The sequence below is a fragment of the Callorhinus ursinus genome, unplaced genomic scaffold (genome assembly GCF_003265705.2).
Source record: "Callorhinus ursinus isolate GAN/ISIS: 27379988/994484 unplaced genomic scaffold, GSC_fseal_2.0 scaffold38, whole genome shotgun sequence".
In the NCBI taxonomy this organism is placed as follows: Eukaryota; Metazoa; Chordata; class Mammalia; order Carnivora; family Otariidae; genus Callorhinus; species Callorhinus ursinus.
Window position 1 is genome coordinate 10,730,890 of NW_027397100.1, and position 20,607 is coordinate 10,751,496.

At 49.1% G+C, this 20,607-nt stretch overlaps 1 protein-coding gene across 1 annotated transcript in view; it reads right to left on the bottom strand.

The window, feature by feature from the left end:
• Positions 1-15,291, bottom strand: part of MMP24 (matrix metallopeptidase 24) — a 21,983-nt gene extending 6,692 nt beyond the window's left edge. Inside the window, exons 1-4 of the mRNA XM_025876269.2 lie at positions 15,162-15,291; positions 11,044-11,160; positions 9,013-9,317; positions 1,685-1,846 (exon numbers count right to left, since the gene is read on the bottom strand). Coding sequence (XP_025732054.2) covers positions 1,685-1,846; positions 9,013-9,317; positions 11,044-11,160; positions 15,162-15,217 — 640 coding nt within the window. The 5' untranslated portion in view covers positions 15,218-15,291. The remainder of the gene's footprint in view (positions 1-1,684; positions 1,847-9,012; positions 9,318-11,043; positions 11,161-15,161) is intronic.
• Positions 15,292-20,607: the final 5,316 nt, after the last annotated feature.

Sequence of the window (20,607 nt, forward strand, 5' to 3'; positions counted from 1 at the left end):
GCGTCCTTCCTTAGGCTCGGTGTCCCATGCCATCGCCCTCTGCCCCCCCCCACACATGCCGGCCTCACTCGCTCTCCCCTCCCTTCTTCATCCTGCTCCAGGACCGCGTCTGCCCTGTCTGTCAAGATCTCCAGTGACCTCCAGGTTGCCAAATCCAAGGGTTATGGACTCAAACTTGGATGTGCATCTGAATTATTCAGAGATCTTGATAAAAGGCGGATTATGACTCAGAGGGTCTGGGCTGGGGCTTGCCACTCTGCATTTCTTCAGGTTCTCGGGTGATGCCAGGGTTGCTGGTCTGAGGCCCACACTTTGAGTAGCAAGATCAGAGAAGCGCTTTTCCAGGAGCCTGTAGTGACTTGGTTTTCTTTCTACTTCACGGGCTGTTCCTTCTCTACCTCCTTTGCTGGCAGCCTCTCTGCACCCACCCTACTCTAAAGGTTGTAGTGCTCCTGGGTCCTCTTCTCTCTATTTTTGTCCCCAGGTCAGTTTTCTCACTTGGACAGCATATTAGGATCACTGGGAGAGCTTTTAAAACTCCTGATGCTCAGAAAGCACCCCAGACCAATTTGAACCCAATCTCTGAGAATGTGAGCACCTTTTATTAAAATTCCAAGGTAATTCCAAAGAGTCCCCTAGTTAAAAATCACCACCCTAAGTGATCTCATCCAGGTTCATGGCTTTAAAGACCTTCTGTGTTGGGGCTGTCCAATAGGATGTTCTATGATGGCAGAAATATTCTATGTCTGCACTGTCCAGTACAGTAGCCTCCAGCTGTATGTGGCTGTTGAGCACTTGAAATGAGTGACTAGTTGTTAGTGGGACAGAGGAACTAAAATTTTAATTTTATTTAATTCTAATTAATATAAATTTAAACTTCAATAGTCACACGTGGCTAGTGGTTATAAACTGGACACCAAAGATTCCAAATCAATATCCCAGCCCAGATCTCTGAGCAACAGACTGGTAAATCCTATTGCCCCACAATTCGAAAAGCCAGAAATCTTGGTGTTGTCCTTGACCCTCACTGCCATGTTTGATCTATCAGCAAATCCTGTCCATTCTACTTTCAAAATATCTCCAGTCCCGACCTCCCCTGTCCTGTCTTCCCCTGCTTCGCTGAGGGAGATCCTGCCCGTCCTCCATGGGGCCATCTGTTCGGTGAGGTCCTCAGGACCTCCAGAGGGAGCCCTCCTCCTGTGCTTCATAACCTGGGGGCTGAGGCAGCCTGTGCTATACTGACATGCATTTGCTCCAGTAACTGGTCTTCTCATCTCAACTGACTTGATAAGAACAAGGCCTTCACATACCAGTGTGAACAGGGAACTGGGAGGGAGGCCTTTCCTATCTTATCAAAATATCAGTCCAGCTTCTCATTTTTTCTGGTTTAAGAATCTCTTGACTAGAGGTGGGGTCCCCTTGAAAGTGCACCACAGGAGGCGAGGGGGAGGTGTATGAAGGGGGAGGAGGTAGAGAAGAGGGAGTGGGTGGGATTCCGCTCACTTTTGGCAGCTCAGACCCTCCCCCACAGTTTCCCAGTGGGTCAGGCAAAGACCTCAGAAGTCTCTAAAGGTCGGACAGTGGCTATGGTGATGGATGTCAGTGCCCCCCCCAACCCCTCAGGCAGGTAGTCACAGTCCAGCCCCAAAGACAGAGCAGAGGCCCCCTCTCCCCTGCCACACACCGTAGATCTTCTGGATGCCCTGGAGATCATCCTGAGGCAGTTTGAAGTTGTGTGTCTCCATGTACTGGTAGAAGGGCGCCATGATGGCGCTGGGGTCGTTGGAGTGCTCCAGTCCCAGCGCATGGCCCAGCTCGTGCACAGCCACCAGGAAGAGGTCATTCCCTGTGGAGAGGGGGGTGGGGAGGTGTCCAGGGCACCCACTCAGGTGTCAGTCAATCCATTGCTTCAGCAAACACTGAGCAAAGGCTTTGTGTCAGTCCCTGTGCTGGACCCTGGGATCTACAGAGAACTCCTACACAGTCCTGCCTTTTGGAACTCTCGATATGTGGGGGATTTGGAGAGAGAAACAAAATAAGTGAGATTAATGTTCCAGGTGCTTTAAAAGATGTCTGTAAGGGTCAAGTGAGGATTCTGAAAAGGGAGGAGTGATTTAAACTTGAAGATGTCCAGGGAAAGCTTCATAAAGGTGAAGTTTAAGTCGGCTCTTGAAAGATAAGAAGTTAGTCAGGAGATTGGACTCGGAGGGTAGGAGAGGGAGGGGTGGGGGTGGCATTCCTGGCAGAGAGAACGCTATAAACAAGACCCAGGGACAAGCAGGCTCATTCTACTTGGCTCTGGAACAAAGCACGAGGGGAGGGCAGAGAGAGAGATGAGGTCAGCCAGGCTGGCAAGTGGGTCTCTGTGATGCCATGCAAAGGAATTTGGATTGGCTTCTTAGCCAGTGGGGGGTTTAGACAGGAGTGGGGGTGGCAACGTGATGAGTCACTCTGGCTGCACTGTGGCTGGAGGAGGGAGGAGAGGGGAGGGAGACCAGAGGTAGGGCATTGGTGGGGCCGGGTTGGAAGCTGGGAGAAGGGTCTGGGTGAGAGATGAAAAGGGCCAAGCCAGGGGAGGTCTGGGGGCGGCGGGCAGACAGTCAGCTTCAGGAGGCCCCGGGGGGCAGGCAGGGTCCTGACTGCAAGGCAGCGCTCCGTCCAGCAAGACCTTAGTCCTGACATACCTGAACCATGGCCAAGATCAAGGCAGGTACTCAAATGTGAGTGAAAACAACAAGGTCCAGGTGCCGAAAGTGGGACACGGGATCCCGAGCATGAAGCTGAGGCGGCAACATGGCACGGTGGTCATGAGCGTGGGGCCCTGATCCAGACAGACCTTCATCTGCAGCTCTACCCCCACCAGCGCTGTGAACTTGGCCAACAGGTCTACCCTCTGAGCCTCAGTGTCCTCATTTGTAAAATGAGGAGATCATACCTACCTCATAGGGTCATGCAAAGATTGGATAAGATAATATGTGTAAAGGGCGTGGCGCTGCTTAGTAGCTGTTGTTAGCATACAGAAAATGGCAGCTCGGCCTGGAACAGGCCCATTGACCGGAAAGGAAGCACAAGGCCAGTGGGGTTCCAGCTACCAGACTTTGTTAAGCCAACTCCTCTGAGCCTCTGGATCAGGCCTGGGACAGAGCAAGGCCTGATTTGGGGGGTGGGGGTGGGGGGTTAAGTAACCCCAGCTTTGGGAAAGGAACACAAGGGACAGGGAGTTGGGCAGGCTGTTGTACCGATAGTCCTGACCCCTGTCTGTCCAGTTATAACCTCTTGCTTGCCTTGACCTCTGGCATTTGAGCTCTGCCTCTCACTGCCCGGCCCTGAGGCATGCTGCAGCTCATTCCTGCCACCTTGAAGTGCAGGGGAGGCTGCAGGAGCCCAGGAGGTGGTCAGGAGTCCTAGTGACTACTCTGGTTCCAGTGTCACTGGCTAAGTTGCCCAGCGCAGGTGAGGGCCCTGTGAGGGTCACAGGGGGCTGGGGATTGTCTCTGGGCTTCCTGGTTAAGGTCTTGGGAAGAGAGGAGTGCATGCCTGCCTCTCTGTTGACACCACCAGTGTCTGCAGCGAAGTGGGGACGGACAAGATCAGTGCAAGGTTGGCCAAGAGCCTGGGGCTGGCCTTCTGCTGGGGGAAGGGCAAGCTGGCAGGAGGAGGCCAGGCTGCCCCCAGTTCCCGCCTCGGGTCCTGGTTCCTCTGGCAGCGGGGACGGGTGAGCTCATCTCTCAGCTCCATCCTGAACAAAGGCAGCTACTAGCCAGCGGAAGGCAGCTCTGCTTCCTGGGGGCCGGTCCTGCCTGGCTCTGCTCCTCACCTGTTCTTCAACCTGGGACAAGCTGTTCGGGCCTCTTGTCTCCTGACCAGGCTCTTCCTCGGGGGGCATCCACAGGGACCTCTGCTGAGAACCAGGGAGCAGGGCTCTGAGCACTTGGCAAGACTCTAAACCTCTGTCCTCAGCCTGTGCCTATTACTCTGATAGCCCCTGCACCTGGGTCCCTGCACAGCCCTTGAAGGAACAAAGACTGTGGGTGGATTCCGGGGACTGAAAGGTAGAGAGAAGCTGGGGAGCTGGCATCCCACTGCACAGAAACCCAAGAGACTGTTCAGTGGGGGCTGCTCTGGGGAGATGGAAGGAGAGGGGACAGGGGCAGAAGAACTCCCCAGAGCTTGTGAGGGGAAAAGCAGAAGGATGGAGAGGATCCCAGGACTTCATGGGCAGGAGGCTGTTAGGGTCTTTACCCTCCAAGAGGGTGAGAAGCAAGGAAGCAGAGTGGCCAGAAGTGGAGTCTGAGGGAGCCAGACAGACACGAATCCTAGCTCCACCATGTCGCAACCGTGTGACAGTTTAAATCTCTTCTTCTGTAACATGCAGGGAATAACGGTACCTTCATCCTAAAAATGGGGGTGAAGTGGATGAGGCAGGGTATGTAAAGTGCTCACACTGCCACCTGGCACAGAGCTGCAGATCACTATCAACTAGCAGGCTCCCGTGGAGTTGTGCGCAAGGACCAGCATCCCCAAGAGGGAGTGTTCCCCCCGGGCCAGGAGCTCAAGTCCTGCGGCCTCCTTGCAAGTACCCAAACGTCTGGCTCGGCTACTCAAATATGCCTTGTCTCTGCTTCATTTCCTTTTCTTGGAACCTCCGTATTTTTTAAGCCCCATCTCATTGACCCTTCCAACCCCCCAAAAGATTATAACATTTCCCTTTGCCTCTATTCTTTTGCCAGTGCTGCCCCCTCCACCCAGAATAGCCTTACTCCTTCTAAGTTCAGCTCACTGCCACATCTTCCAGGAAGACTTCCTTGATTTCCCCCACTGGCAGTGAGTGCTCCCTCCTCGCCTCCCACAGCAGTTTATCTGAATCGTCTTTATGACCCCCCGCCTGCCTGTTACAGCCACTAGCACACGCTCTCTTGTGCCCCAGGACTGTGAGCTCCTCGTGGGCAGGCTTTGTGTGGACAGGGCTGGATGATAGCAGCCAGTAGGGAGCAGTGCCAAACGTTCAGTGATTTTCCAGGGGTGGTCCGTGGACCACCTGCGGCAGAACCAACCTGGGGTGATTATTAAAAATTCAGAGTCCTGGGTTCCCACCTGGCTCAGCCACTTACCGTGTGCGTTTTTATAACCACCTGAAACTTTACTTTGCTCATCTGTTAAAGGGAGACTGGGATCCCTGCCTGGTCTGACTCCCAGGGTGGCGGGGAGAGTCACAGAAGCCATCGCGGAAGGGCTCTCCTCCGTGAAAGCTGGTCTCAGTGACTCTGCCTGTCTTGTCACCTTCCCCGCAGGGCTGGGCTCCCTTCTCACTAGAGCTTAGTGAACCTAGACATCAGTGCTTGACCCACTGGAAAGAGATGAGGACAGCAGGTGCCTAGAAGCAGCCCCCGAAACCAGCTGGAAGGCACGATGGGCCACATTGCCCTTCACACAGACTCCAATGACATGGAGAATCAGAATCACCCTTCCACCCTTCCATCCAGTGGTTCTCTAGGAGAGCCTTTTAAACACACAGATGGGGGAGCTTCTGAGTCAGAACTTTGGGGTTAGGACTTGAGTAACTTTTTTTTTTTTTTTTAAGAATTTTATAGTGATTGGGTCAGGCCGACACACCTGAGGCAGCTGCTCCCCCTCGGCACCACTAACAGTGGGACGGCCGAGCGTCCCAGTGTGGCGCAGGAGGGTTGACCCCCGCCACTTAGGAAGCTCTTGTCCAAAAGTGAGTCTAGTCAGGCCTGTAGGTCTGCTGACCAATATTCAGGATATAGGAGGAAGGGAGGTGTGTTAAAAATGGATCTGAATCTCATCAAACCAAATGCCTATACTTGGGACAAGTGACCGGGTTTCTTCATTGGGGTTGGGGGTGGGGAAGCGAGCTGACCACAGTAAATGAAAACATCTTAGAGACGTCAGCCATGTATGCTATGTGGATATTGTCTGGATGCTGATGCAAGCAAACAGCTATAAAGGATGTTTCTGAGGTAATTCTGGGAAAATGGACCCAAACTGGGAATTGGATTTTAAGAAATTATCAAAAATTTTGTTGGGTTTGATCATGGTTTTGTGGTTGTGTTAAAAATAATCCGTTAGAGGTATGTCCTAAAGTATTTACAGGTGAAATGATATTGTGCCAAGGATTTTCTTTAAAATATATCGGCCAGAAAATAAAAGTGGCAGGGGAAGAGAAGGTGGGGAATGGCCGAAGCAGGGCGGTGGGCACCTGGGGGTTCATGTTATCATTCTCCCTTCTTTTGTGAGTTTCAAGGTTTCCATAATGGAAATTTAGAAGAGAGAAGAAAGCCAATAAACACAAAGTTCCCAGGAGGCTCCACGTACTCCCTCGCTGAACTTATGTGGAAATTAAACGAGATAATATACAGGTGCTCCATAAATCTTGGTTCTTCTCATCTCCTTCCAGAAACTGTCCTAGGGCAACCTGCTGCGTTCCAGTTCACCTGTCAGGGGCCTGTTGCTAAGGTCAGGGTCTGCTTCTGAACAGTTCATCCTTGGCTTTCCAGAGCACAGAAAATTCCCGACTCTTGTCCAAAGAAGACATTGGCCATCTTGGATGATCTATCAGAGTTGGTGACTGTTCATCAGGATGGGGTAGGACAGGCAGGAGGACGCTGGGGTTGTGCCCGTCCACAGGCCCCAGCTCCTTCCCACATACACCACCAGAAGTTCTTGGGATTTTGAGATGGGGCCCACGGTCTTCAACAGCAAGGAGGGCTTGCAGGCAGCAAAAACCCCAGAGCTGGGAAGGGGAGGGCAGAGTTGGTAGGACAGTCTTCCCTGTGCTTCTGCTAGCAACATGCCTTTAAGAATTCACCTGTCTCCATCAGGGCTATAACTAAGATCTTGCCAGCTAACTGTACCTGGCACGTAACAGGGCTCAAAAATGTTAGTTTCTCCTCACACCTTATCAGTTAGCGCAGACAGCCCTTCCTTGACACTGATTCAAGAAGAAGGGGAGAAAGAATAGCTGTTCAGAAAGCCAGGCAGTACACCCAGCACAGAAGGAAGGGGATGCCAGGAGAGAGGAAATGGCGCCGGATAGGAAAGAGGACCAACATTTGAAGAGGGCAAAGGACAAAGAAAGAAGTTTCCTATCTTTGCCGAGGCTGAGCCTTGGCCAAACCACCCTTTGACAGATAAGCCAAGAGTTGCCAGTCCCTGATCCACGCAATGATCTGAAATGTTCTTAAGGAGGCTGCCCCATGTCCAGACACCAGACCCAGCCTCTGGGCCTGTAGGAGTCTGCTCTCAGCCTGAAGCATAACAGAGGAAAAAGAATGCCCTGTGTTTCCCAGACGTGCCTAAGTTTAAGAATCAGAATGCCCAGGGGACGGACCTAGGAATCTGTTTATAACAAGAACCCCAGGGGATTCTTTTGACCAGGCAAGTGAGGGAAACTCTGGGGATCAAGACAGTGTTTCCCAAGGTGATGGAACGCCTACATCAGAGGTGCCTGGAGCATTTATTACACCAAGTGAGGATTCCCAGGCTTGACCCCAGAATCAGAGAATCAGAGTAGCAAGAGGTTAGGGGCCTGGCACCTGGAATGTGCATTCTTTAGAAAGGTTTCTGGGTGATTCTGGTGTGCCCTGCAGTTTGAGAACCATAGAAGCTTAGCTTAGTAGCTAAGAGTATGTGCTCCAGGGGCACCTGGCTGGCTCAGTCAGTAGAGCATGCAACTCTTGATCTCAGGATCCTGAGTCTGAGCCCCATGTTGGGTGTAGAGGCTACTTAAAAAAAAAAAAAAAAAAAAAGAGTATGTGCTCCAGACTCATAATGCCCAGGTTCAAAGCCTTATTTCGCCATTCACTGACTATGAGACTGTAGGAAGACTACTTAATGTTTCTACATACCTTGGTTTACCTATCTGTAAAATGGGGATGGTAATAATAATATATACATACTACATAGTATGTGGAAAGCACTTGACACAGGCCTTAGAATATCAACATGCTAATCGTTACCTGTTCTCATCTAAAAGCCAGAATCCTCTATCCCTTTCTCCTCCAGGCTCCCACTGCATTTTCTTATTTTCTTGATATTTCTGCTACATCCTTCAGTAGCCTGCTTTGTGACAGAGTTACTTATGCATACATTGTCTCCCCCACTCAACTGTGGGTTATCAGAGGGCAGAGACCATGTCTTTTTTGTTTAAATGTTTGGATACCCCCCACCCTGGGCTGTGTATCATGTTACGCTGGTGTTGGAAGGGGTCTTAGAGATCACCTAGTCCAGTCCCTCCTTTTATATACGAAGAGACTGAGAGTGGATCATTTGCCCCTAGTCACACAGTCAGTGGTTGGGCTGTGGTTTGAGCCCTAGTGCTGCCAGCTACCAGCTATGCCATTTGAGCCCCAAGGTCTTTATCTTAAAAATGGGCATAATGATGTACACTTGCCTACTTACTAAACAAGTGCCTCGGGAGTAAATACTGATGAGGAACGCTTTCGCAAGCTGAAGAGTATTGTTACTAGTACTGTACAATATGACTCTGGTTCCATAAAACATTCACTGAGTTACAGTGCTCAAGAGCAAATTATCCATGGATACTAGAGTGATTATAGGGCCTGTTATCTGCCCATGAAGTTGACATAAAGGAGAGAGAGTCATGTTGTCTTGTACGATGGCCTTTGGAGCCCTTACCAGTCAGGCCAGAGCCTACCACTTTCAGACCCCACTTTCCGCTTGAATGACTTTTTTACCTTTTTCTCCAGTCTCTGATCCATTACTTCATATTCTTATTCATGGCCTAACCCTTCCCTCTCGACTCACCCTCCTTAGACCATTTACTAAGTGATCTGACCGTACTCCATGGATGGATCAGTGTTGAACATTGTATCAGAGACCTCAGTTTCTACCCTCTTGGGTTCTTAGCTCTTGGACCTGAAGCTCCAGAGCAGGAAACTCATCTATGGCATCCCAAGCTCTTCCTCAGGGCTTCTTTCCCTGACAACTGAGCAATCCAGGACTGACCCCCTGTCCCCCTCATGGCCTTACCATCATGGTTGGCGTTTCCTAGTGTCCACGGCTCATCTGAGTCAAAGTGAGTGTCTCCTCCAATCCCTGGGCCAGGAAAGTAGGCATGGGCCAGGAATCCCCCTTCTCCGTCAAATGGGGAGCTGTCGCCATGGAAACCAGAAGCAAAGAAGATCATGATGTCTGCCTCCTTCCGGTCACTTTTGATCTCATGGTAGGGCACCTCTTCAAAGGTCAGCGGGGTCACCTTCTGCCAGACGTCAAAAGCCTGGCGAATCGCTTTCCGTGTGTCTAGCTCACCCACCTTCGGGGTGTAGTTGTGAATGCTGGTGAGAAAGGGGAGAGTTACTAGGGAGGAACGGTCAGAGTCAGAGGCTTGCAGAGCTAAAAGGGACACCAGAGACCATACAAACCAGTCATCTTCAAGTTTTGAACCCTAGGATTCCGCTGAGTTACCCCTGGGGTTGAAGAAGAGGCTGGGTGGGCAAGGTTCTGGGTCCCCACCCCTGCCTCAGTCCCAGAAGCTTTGCTTCAATTGAGGTTTTATATTTGATCTCTCACAAAGTTTGTGTTGAATACAGAATTCCTTTCCAATGTGCAGAAAAAAATTAAGTGGAGGGATAGCATTTTCTAAATTTTAAGTTTTTCTCCCAATACATAAAATGTGTTTATAAAACATTTATAAAAGTTATAGAAATATTTAAACAGTGGAGAGTTTAAGTGAAACATCCCTTTTACAAATATTTGGTACCAACTACCAATCTACTGCTTGTCTGCCTGGGAAGGTGGTATAGGGTGGTATCCGATGTAGTCAGTTATAGACTTAGTGATTTAAGGTTACAATAACCATATTGAATGGTTCTCCATAACAGAGCATCACTACTGGGTGCTCTGCCCCATGAACACCTGGGTAAGGATTATTCACCCATTCTATAGGTAAGGAAACTGAGGCCCAGAAAGGTTGAGTGATAGAAGTTAAGGTTAGAAACTAGTTCTTCTTTCTCTTGATTCATTCTACCTCTTCAGGAGACCTTAAGAGTCTATCCAGTTTCTAACCCAGATTCTTCTTATGTTTCCTTCTCTCGTCAGATTTCTGGAAAAAATCAAGTTCTGGTCTCTATAGCTCATCAGCTGAAGAGCCCTTCGTTCTTCAGCTTTAAGAATCCCTGTCTTAGGGGTGCCTGTGTGACTCAGTAGGTTAAGGGTCTGCTTTGGGCTCAGGTCATGATCCCAGGGTCCTGGGATCGAGCCCCGTGTTGGGCTCCCTGCTTGGCGGGGAGCCCATTTCTTCTCCCTCTGCACCTCCACCCCCACTTGTGCTCTTTCTCTCTCAAATAAATAAATAAAATCTTAAAAAAAAAATCTCTATCTTAGATCCTACCCCTGAACCAGGGCATCTTGAGAGGTGCCAACTGGAGCCCATCTGAGCCTGCTCTATGCCTGGCCTTTGCCTCAGCCCCACTCTGAATTGTGCCGTCTGAGTCCGCTGTGCTGGGCCCCATCATCCCTGTCCTTGGTCACTGGTCTGACTTGGAGACTGGTCTTCCTCTGCCCTTGGTTTCCCCAGCTAGTTCAGGAGTGACACTGTTGTGATTCAATTCTCTTAGGAGACAACTGGAACTGTGCTGGGAAGTTCAGGTGAAGTCTTTCGGGCTCAGTGGAGAAGAGATCCAGATCAAAGGGAGTGGGGTTTGGCAAGCAGGGACAGGGAGAGTGCATCCCGCCCCATTTTTTTTTTTTTTTATCACAGCAGAAAGTTGCTGAACAATCCATACACCACTTTCTAAAAACTGTAGGAATCTAAACAGGACACAACTATTGAGTCCCCAAAGGACCAAACACACCTGAAGTTGGAGACGCAGCATTCTCTGGAAGCCACAAGGGGGACGAAGTCATAGGCTCTCAGCACCTGGTCCTGATGCCCCCATGCCTGGCTCTCACCCCCATCACAGACCCACCACCTACAGCAGGGGCCTCTGAAACTCAGGCAGCGGCAACAACCCCGAGCACGGATGGAACTGAAGCCAGGGAAGGGTGGGGGGCTCTAAGCACCTGTAGGTGATGTGTTTTTGCCTCCACTTCTGGCCAGTCAGGGCATAGCGCTTGTTCCTCCGCCTGCGGCTTAAGTGGGGGTGATCGGGGACCCCACAGCGGGGCTTCTTCATCCACCTGGGCAGAGAGAGCATACACACACACACACACACACACTGTGGTCACTGAACACTCTAGGAACACACTGCAGGGTTCCCAGTCCCGGTCTAAATGGCAGTGTGCCTCCGCACCCTGGATTCGGGGACCCTGGCTCTGATGGGTTCCCCCTCGGGAACACGATCCACTGGTTACTTGATTCATTCATTCACAACTGATTAGGAAGACACAGGGCTGCATTCGAGCCTGGGGGGTCAGAAGCCCGGTTCCAGCTCCACCACTCATCATGGGAGTCCAGGCAAGCGAATCATTGTGAACCTCAGTTTCCCCATCTGCAACATGAGAATTCTAGCTCTCACTGTTCTTAGGTTGTGGTAAACCTTAAGGGAGGGAGTATATGTGGAAATACCCTGTCAATGGAATTAGGTCACCTCACTCCCTGCTTTAAAACCCTCCAATGATTTCCCCCAAACACCTAGAATAAAATGCAAACTCCTCATGTTGCTCCACAGAGATTCCCATGATCTAGCCCCTGTCTCCCATGTGGGACGACATCCTCACCCCCACCCCCATACACTCAGCCCCCAGCCACAGGGGCCCTCTTGCTGGCCTTGCACATGCTAAGATGATTTCCATGTCAGGGTCTTTGTTCCCTCTGCTTGCAATGCTCTTCTTCTTTACATGGTCTGTTCCCTTACTTCTTTAAGGTCTCTGCTCAAATGTTACCCCTTCAGAGAGGACTTCCTTGCCCACCCTATCTGAAATAGCTCCCCCCTCACATCCTATGACTATCTGTTTATCCTGCTTAATTTTTCTTCATAGCATTGATCGTTGCCTGAAATTATATCATATATTAGCTTTTTTGTTTATTCTTTGTCTCTCTTAGCAGAGTCTAAGTTCCATGAACATAGGAGCCTTGCCTGGGCAGTGCCTAACACAGAAGATGTTTGCTAATGATTTGCTGCATGAATGAGTGAGTGAATCAGAACTGCCCAGCAGTAGAATGGCAGAGTTCATAAGACAGCAAATTCCCTTTCACCGGAGGTGTTCAGAAAGTGGCTAAACAACTGTAGGACTTGGAACAGAATTCTCTGCAGCTCTCAGTATGCTGTGTTGTGATTTTAAATCTATTAGTCTATCGCCTCTAACAAATGGCGGCTTCTTGGAGGACTGGAATGGCATCGTATTCATCATTGTGTCCCCCCGAAGCTAGCCCAGTGCCTGGCACTAAGTGAATCCTAATAACTGTTTGTTGTCAGCTTAAGTGACGTTAGGGAACCGTAAGCCAGGGACGTCGTTGGGGATATAAAAAAAGGAGCAGCATAGAGATTTTAAAAGATCATGTTGATTGGGGCCCAGGCCGTCCTTGCATTTTATGTCCTCATACTGACCTAATGACCAACTCACTAAACCACAGCTTGAGTTTGCTGGAAGGGGCCACAGTCCGCCTCCTGTGCAGCTGTTGAGAACAGTTGCTGTTGGCCGTATAGAGAAGAGGAGACAGAGACAATTTCAACCAAATGTTAAAAGGCCCTCGAGGGACTTAACCAGGTCTTACTCATGTTGGCAGTCTTCCTATTGCCTCGAGTGCTTCTACTCAGAAATCAGTACTAAAAAACATAATAATAACAATATCATGTATTGGTATAAACGTTTCTAATTTTTGCAGTGTTTGGGGTTCTTTTTTTGTTTGTTTGTTTGGGGTTCTTTTAAAGGCATTTTTTGATTCTTTAAAACAACTCTGTGAGGGTTCAAAACATTTCTCTGTGAGAAATGGTTTATCCTCATCTTTGCAGAGAAGGGAAAAGGTACATGGATAAATCAAGTAACTTGCAGAAGACAGCAGCTGAGGCAGGATGGGGACTTGGTTGAATGAATAAATGAACTAGTAATTAATGCAACTTAAACAAAACAAGCAAACAGAAGCTGGGGCTTTTCTTTCCTCAGGCTTAGCACAAGTCTGGGCTCGACGATATGCTGAATGAAGGAATGTGTGCCATTTCCCGAGGTAGGCACTCCAAAAGTAGTACTTTTAAAGGCTGCTCTGGCTTCCATTGCTTGACATCCCTGGGAAGAACCAGGAGCCGCCTCTGTGACAGCAAGGCTGAGCTAGGCCTGGAAGGGCCCCCAGGGAGGAAACAGGCCCGGAGAAAGGCAGTGACTGCCCAAGGTCACAGAGCTAGAATGGAAACTAAGGTCTCTAAATTCTACCCCCCAAACAGGCTACCCCACTCAGGTCTGGGGTTAAGCGTGAGCGCCTTCCCCCTTGTCGTGCCTCCAAGACCGCGTTCCCTGCCTTCCTACAAAGAAGTGGGGGCAGAACTGCAAGTGGGAAATGCCATCCTCCTACCTCAGCTCGCTTCCTCCACCTCCTCCTCTCTCTGTCCACCTGCCACTCTCTGATCCCTGTCCAACAGGCCTGGGGCTTTCTGGAACAGAGTAAAACCCAAGGCCAGGTGGTGCCTCAGCAGAGACACCAGCGCTCCTGCCGCAGGATGCACTGCCACGAGGCCCACACAAAGCCCTCAAAATAACCTCTGCTTTGAATTCGGCTGGGCTCTCCGTAACCAGCTCACTCTGGAGGCCACAGGGCCACAGCATCCACGGTCCTGCCATCATAGCAGCAGTCAAACATACTGTCTCAGAAGTTCCCAATCTTGCAATCAGAGAATCCGAGGCATAGAAAATGTTTGTACAGAATTAGATTATCATAAAACCTCAGACTCAACCCAATTTTAACAGCTTAGAATAATGGGATCTAGAATTGGAGAGCCATAACCCAGCACTCCCCTTTGTAAATGAACAAGCTGAGGCCCAGAGAGATGATTCTCTCAGGGGGTGGCTCACGCCCCGGATCCACAACCACCCACCACCTCCCTGCACCCTGTCTTGGGGCCCTGCTCCCTGCTTCCACCTGGGCTCGGGACCCCCAGCCCTCACCGCCTCTCTGGGACCCTCCCCCAGCTCTCTGCCAGGCCTTCGTGGTGGCAGCTTTAATGACTTTTATGGCTACTTCTCAAACAAATGTAAGGATGCTTAATTCTCTCCCCTCTTCAAACAAACAAACAAACATCCATCCACCTCTAGCCACCCTCTATTCCTCCCTCACTGTTAGGCTTTCAGAAAGTTTTGACTCCACTGGACACCTCTACTCCTCATCTCCCCCCGCCCCACTGCGTCCTGAACTTGTCTCCACCGGTCCACAGACCTGCACTGGTCTCCTGGCTACTAAACTCGGCCCATGCTCTTCGGTCTCCTAACTGATGACTCTGCAGCAGCTGACCCATTGCCCATCCTCCCCTTCTGCACCAGGACACAGAACCCCTGGCTTCCGCTCCGCTCTGGCTGCTCCTTTTCAGCCTGCATCCTGGGTTCCATTCCTATCACTCGTCTCTTCCTCCTTTTTGTATTCTCCCCTAGGAAACGCAACCATCCTCATGGTCTGGCTTCTTTGTTATCACCCCCTTAGTACCTCCCTGAAAATTAGCATTCCCTTCTGAGTTCTAGACCGGTGCAGCCAGATGATTGTACTTTTCATGTCGTGGTGAGCCTCTGGAGGGCAGGGATCATAGGGTCAAGTCCAGTGCCTGGCACACGTAGGCATTTAGCACTATTTGATAATGGAAAAAGTGGAACGAGTTGCCAACTCATTATCCTTCAGGAGTTGTTTGTATCAAGCGAGATGTGTACATCCCAGGGAAAGCCAGAGGGGTGATTCCGAGAGCCAAAAGCTATTAGAGTCAGAGGAGGTTTAAGACCCTCTCTCACCAAACCCCTCATTTGTGCTAATAAGGAAACTGAGGTCCAGAAGGGTTCAAGGTCATACCGCAAATTTAGGGTAGAGCACCTCCCCAGCTCACCTAGGAAAGGGCACCTTGGGGTATTCCCTCCCAGGATGATCCTGCAGAAGTGAAAGACAGGAAGGGAGGATGGGCATGGTATATACACAGGGCCCGTGACAAATATGAACCCAAATGTAAGTCTGGAAGGTTCCAAGGCACGATGCCCTACGCAGATCTTACTCGATTGTTGTCTGATCCAACACACCGGTGACGGGGATTCCGTAAAACTGCTGCATAGTGGAGACTGCTGACTGTAAGGCCTTCCCTGAGTGCAGCTCAGGCGCCCGTGAGCCAGAGGGAAGCAGATAGCCATAGCACTTCAGCCAGTTCTGAAAGACATGGGACAGAGGAGGGCGCATTAGACTGCAGAAGGCTCTGATCTACTGGGGCAGAGACTCACCCTTGAGCCCGGGATCGTTTCACTGAAGGGACCTATGGACGGGTGCTCTGATTGCTTCCTCATCCGTTCCCTCCTGCACATGCTGGTAAACCAATCTCCAGAAAACCCAGCTCTCACTGGCTTTCTCCCTTGCTATGAAGCATTCTTGGGCTCTCTACTGGCTGTGGAATAAAGATTAACTTTGCATCCAAGGCTGTCTGGTACCCTGGCCTCTTTACTCCTTTGTGCAGTGGTTTCCCCCGATATGTGACTAGACATGCAAGAATGCAAGAATGCTTCCTGCTCTGAAGCAGAGTAGCCTGTGAAAACGTGCCCTCCAGAAAACGTTGTGTTGAACGTCAGAGTCTGCTGAAGAATCATGTTGTAGAATACTTATTGATGTGAGATTATATACAGACTTTATTGCTAACCCCTCCAAGAGAGCAAGCCATCATAAGTACATATAAGCAAAACAATGCATTATTTAATTTAAATATAAATACATAAATGTATGCCTAGAAAAAAGCATAGAAGGGCACACATAAAAAATAAAAAATAACAGCATGGTTATGTAAGAGAATTTCTTGTTTTTAGAAAATATCCACTGAAGTATTTTGGCTTATATAATGGTGCACAATGTTTGCAACCTTTTCTTAAACAGATTCAGAAAAGAGAGAGGGAGAGCGGGGAGAGAGAGAGAGAGAGAGGAAACAAATGTAGTAAAACGTTAAGAATTGGGGAATCCGGGTGAAGGGTATTCAGGAATTCTTTGTCCTATTCTGGAAAACTTTTCTGAAAATCTGAAATGATGTGAAAAAAAATTTTTTAAATGAAAAAAGAACTAGCCACAGACATCCTCTGTTATAGGATCACAGGGGAGAATTTCTGTTTTCTAAGTTTTATGCATGGAGTAATTTAAAAAGGGGAGGGACACTTTAAAAGGGCAAGAGCATCTGAAAGTAACTTGGATGAAGAAGCTCAAACAGACACAATGATTCTGAAGGACAGCACAGTAGAGATGTTTATACCCACTGACAGTTGTGAGGGGATGGAAGCCTGAAGAAACCAGAGCACCGGGAAATATCTGTGGCATCAGTTGGAAAATGAGGAAAACACCCATGGATCTCCTGAACCCACTGGCATTTACAAGAGCACCCCTACATGCTGGTCTCTGAGCCAGACGGAAGCTGAGCCCATCCTCAGAGAATTATCCTGAACACCAAGTGATTTAAGGAAGGAGAAAGAACTTAGGGAGCAATGTTATTCTCGTTGTGATTTTTGCTTCTTGTTTCTATATGAACACTCTTATTGTGGATGTGTCTGTTGTCACAAGTCAAAGCAAACCGTTTTGGGAAGGAAGCAACCAGAAACTATAAATAAGTTATTATTTATTTCATCTAAGGTGACTATAACATCTTTACTGCCTCGTGATAAAATGCATCTGACTGATTAAAAACAAAACAGAACAAGAAAGTCTTAACAACATCTCCAACAGCACGACAACCTTACCTCTTTCATATTGATACCTAGAATGTGTTTTTTTGCTCCAGATTATGGCAAAGGATATCAAGACTTCTTGCACTTTTCCAAACATTGAATCTCTTTCATTCTTTTGTACGTTTTCCCCTGGCCCTGGCATACTCCTTAGTTAGGCGAAAATCTTTCATTATTTTAAGGTTCCGCTCATAAAATACCACCTCCGGAAGACTTCCCTCACTCCCCAAACTAAGTCATTTTCTTCCTCTCTTGTGCTCCCCCAAGCCCCTGTTATAGATAGTGTAGATCTTATAATATTGGATTCTAATAGTTACTTGACATGTCAGACTCTAAGTGCCTCAAGGGAAGGGTCTGTGTTCTACTCATCTCTCTATATCGAGTGCCCTGAAGTGCCTGACACACAGCATTGCTCATCATGTCTGCCCAACAAACATAACTGGGCACTCACTACATGCAAGGCACTGTGCAAGGCTCTGGGGATACAGAGATGCATAAGGAGCTCACAGCCCAACAAGTAAATCCATCATGAAAATAGCCCTCAAAGTCAGGCGTGTACAGGGTTCTTTGGGAGAACAAAAGAGAGGTGTCTTTTCCACATGGGGTGGGGACAGGGAACTCGAGGAACTCAGGGGAGGCTCCCAGGCGGGGAGGGGTCGGAGCAGTGTTGAGGGATACAGCATGTGCAGTCGTGGGAGGAGAGCACGGTGCATTCTGAGAAGGGTTTCAAATGACAAGAAGTGAGGGTGGGGAGTGTGGTGATGAGAGGGCTGGAAAGGAGGGACGTGGAGGGAGATGACATGTCATTATCTGTTCACAAAGTGGGCAAATTACAGAGAATCACTTGTGACTTGACTGTGGCCCAGGATCAGCCAAAAAGCTCAAGCAAATCATCTAGAAATGGACATGACAGGGCAGCTAAGTTACCCACTGTTCATCCTGGTGCTCTAGCTGCTCCTCCCGGGTTAAATCATGCCATCAAAACATTACACCCCACACCACATCCTCGCAGCCAGAATAGCACGTTAGGTTCCCTTTTTTAGTGGAAACTTCAATGAAGAATTATTGGGTTGAATAAACAGGGCATATACAGGGAAAGAGGCACCCAGTTCTGAGATCAAATCCTGACTTCACTGCTCACTGGCCGTGGGACGCCGGGCAAACAGTACTTCAGTTTCCTTGTTTGTAAAATGTAAACCATAATTCCTCCTCCGCAGGATTACTGTTAAGATAAAATGGACAAATGCACTCGACACATCATCCCTCAAAGCTGTTTGCTGTTGCTTGGGATGGTGTCTCCGTTATCTTTTGCAAACTCAAGGTGGAAAACTTGGGCTCTGACTCCTTTGCCTTCTGAGATCTAGTCATCCCACCCTCCCATACTCTCCCCGGACCAAGAGCCAGTCCTGATGGGTCCTGTGGAGGGCAGTATGGATGCCTGCCGCTAGGTGGCCCGTGGCCATGACTGTCTCTGCCACAGCACCCAGAGCACCGCCCAGTGGAGAACTGACCCCGGGCTTGAACTGTGTATTCTTCACCCTCCCTCAACTTTCTTGGGCCCAAACACAATCTCTTTCTGTCAAGCTTTAGCTTGAGGAAAATGTTTTCCCTGCAGGAGATTCTGTATGCTTTCTAGATTCAGAAAGTGGACACAGGGTGGCCCAGGGGTTTTTCTCTTGGCCTTTTCCTCAAGAATCTGTCAGCCAAATGTATGGCTTAAATATGGAGCATAGTGAGACTTGAAAGTAACACTTTTTTCATATTTCCCACCACCAAACTTTTTTTCATCCTTAAAAGTCTTACTTACAAACCTTGTTTCAACCTGTAAGCTGTCTCAAATCCTCCCAGAAAAGGTGTGGTACAAATCTAAAATAAATCGAATTCCTCCTTATCTGTGGAGTCTACTCTCTAGAAACCCAGCTAAGATGAATTATGGCATTTGGGAAATGTCTGGGGATCTTTGGACAGATACCACTGACAAACCCGGCAGCCAACTGAGGAGTTTTTTGAGCCAACTGAGGAGTTCCTCTGACCTAGCAGAGGGATTAAAAACCTTCTCTCCTCCCACCCTCATTACTGTTTATGGTAAGAGATAAAGAACAGGGAACTCTGGGCATAAACCTACTCCAGCCTTTGAACACTGGGAGGAATTGAAAGTAGCTCCTCCTTGGTAAAGGGCAACCTGGTTTACCTAGCTCCTTTTCTGCGATACACAAGCAAGGAGCCACGCAGGGCCGAACAGGATGTGCTATGAAGGTCAGAGTGTAGCTCAGCAGCATCAGGAGCTAGGATCTAAGGATTCAGGTCCTAGGCAAATGTCTGGGTCAGGACCAAACACTAGAAGGGATCAGCATTCTCCAAGCTCTGCTTCTGCTTCCCTCCCAGGTTCACTGGAGACAATCCTCAGAGCTCAGGGGCAGACCTCTAAGAAGGGAAGTGGGAGGGAGAGGAGCTGGTCAAAGGACAGCTCCAAACCAGGGAACAGGGCATTGAGATCAGACCTGCATGTGTGCGTGTGTGCGAGGCTAAGAGGCTAGGGACCAGACAGTTCCAACTTCTGCTGCCTAACCCGTCTCTGCCACTCACTTGCTTCTGCCACTGTGTGACCCAGGCAGTCCCTCTTGACTTCTCTGGGCAGAAACCCCTGGTGTTGGTGCAAGTCTTCTCTACTCCAGCCATACCAGTTCCAAAACATCCCCTGCCCTTGCATACTCGCAGGCTGTTCCTGCTGCCTACAAAGTCCATTCTCTTTATGCACATTAGCAAACTCATCCTTAAGGTCTAGCTGAAATGTTACCTCCTTTGGTAAATCTTCCTTAGCTCTCCCTACAGAACTAGTGGGCACCCTCCTTACTCCTGCAGGGCTTTGCTTCTCTGCCACTCTAGACCAACTACCACAGTGCATCCTACCTGTCGGTTGGTATGTGTTTCCCACTAGATTGAGTTCCTGAGGAGCAGAGACTCTCGTGTTTATTTTTGTATCTGCTGTAGCACTTAGAACAGTGCCTCGCACAACAAATCATCACTGGATGAATGAATGAATGAACCAACAAACAGACAGTTGGTCCAGGAGGCATTGCCTGGGTACCAAGGAAGGGATTTCATCTTGGGAAGGCTTCCCGAGTAATACACACAAAAACACCAAGCGCAGTTCTTGGTATCTGTTAGAGGCTGAGAAAAACATTTGCTGAAATTCAGTCTATTGTGGTTTGACTTTCTTGCTTGATGAGGCAATAGGCTCCATTGTACCATCTGAAAAAAAGATAAAATCCACGAAAGGAAAAAAAGGCCCCATTCAGTTTTAAACACAGTGACCTATCTTCCATCTTTTTACACCTGGACCCATCAACCAATCACCAGCCATGTCATAAATCTGACCTTTATAGCTCAGTTAACCAACTCTAAGATGTCTGTCACCCTTTAAGTGCTGAAAGAGGTGTAAACCCAGAAAAAAGTGAGAAAAATCTCAGAGTGCAGCGAGCAGGGACCAAAATAGCCGGGCTGAACCAAAGATGTAGAAATGGCAGACAGAAATGTGATTGGTTTGCTGGTCAGAAGGCGGGATTTCTGTTCCTGAGAAGCCAAAGCTGAGATATTCAGTAGTGGCAGGCAAAGGAGAGAGCGGAAAATAACAAGGAGAAAAAACGTGGCCTGGAGAGGGAAGAGAGCGGCAGACAGCAGAGGCGGTGGTGACATTAGAAGTGGCATTGGGGGCAGCAAGAAGCAGATCAGCTGGTGGTGCTGCTGTTCACT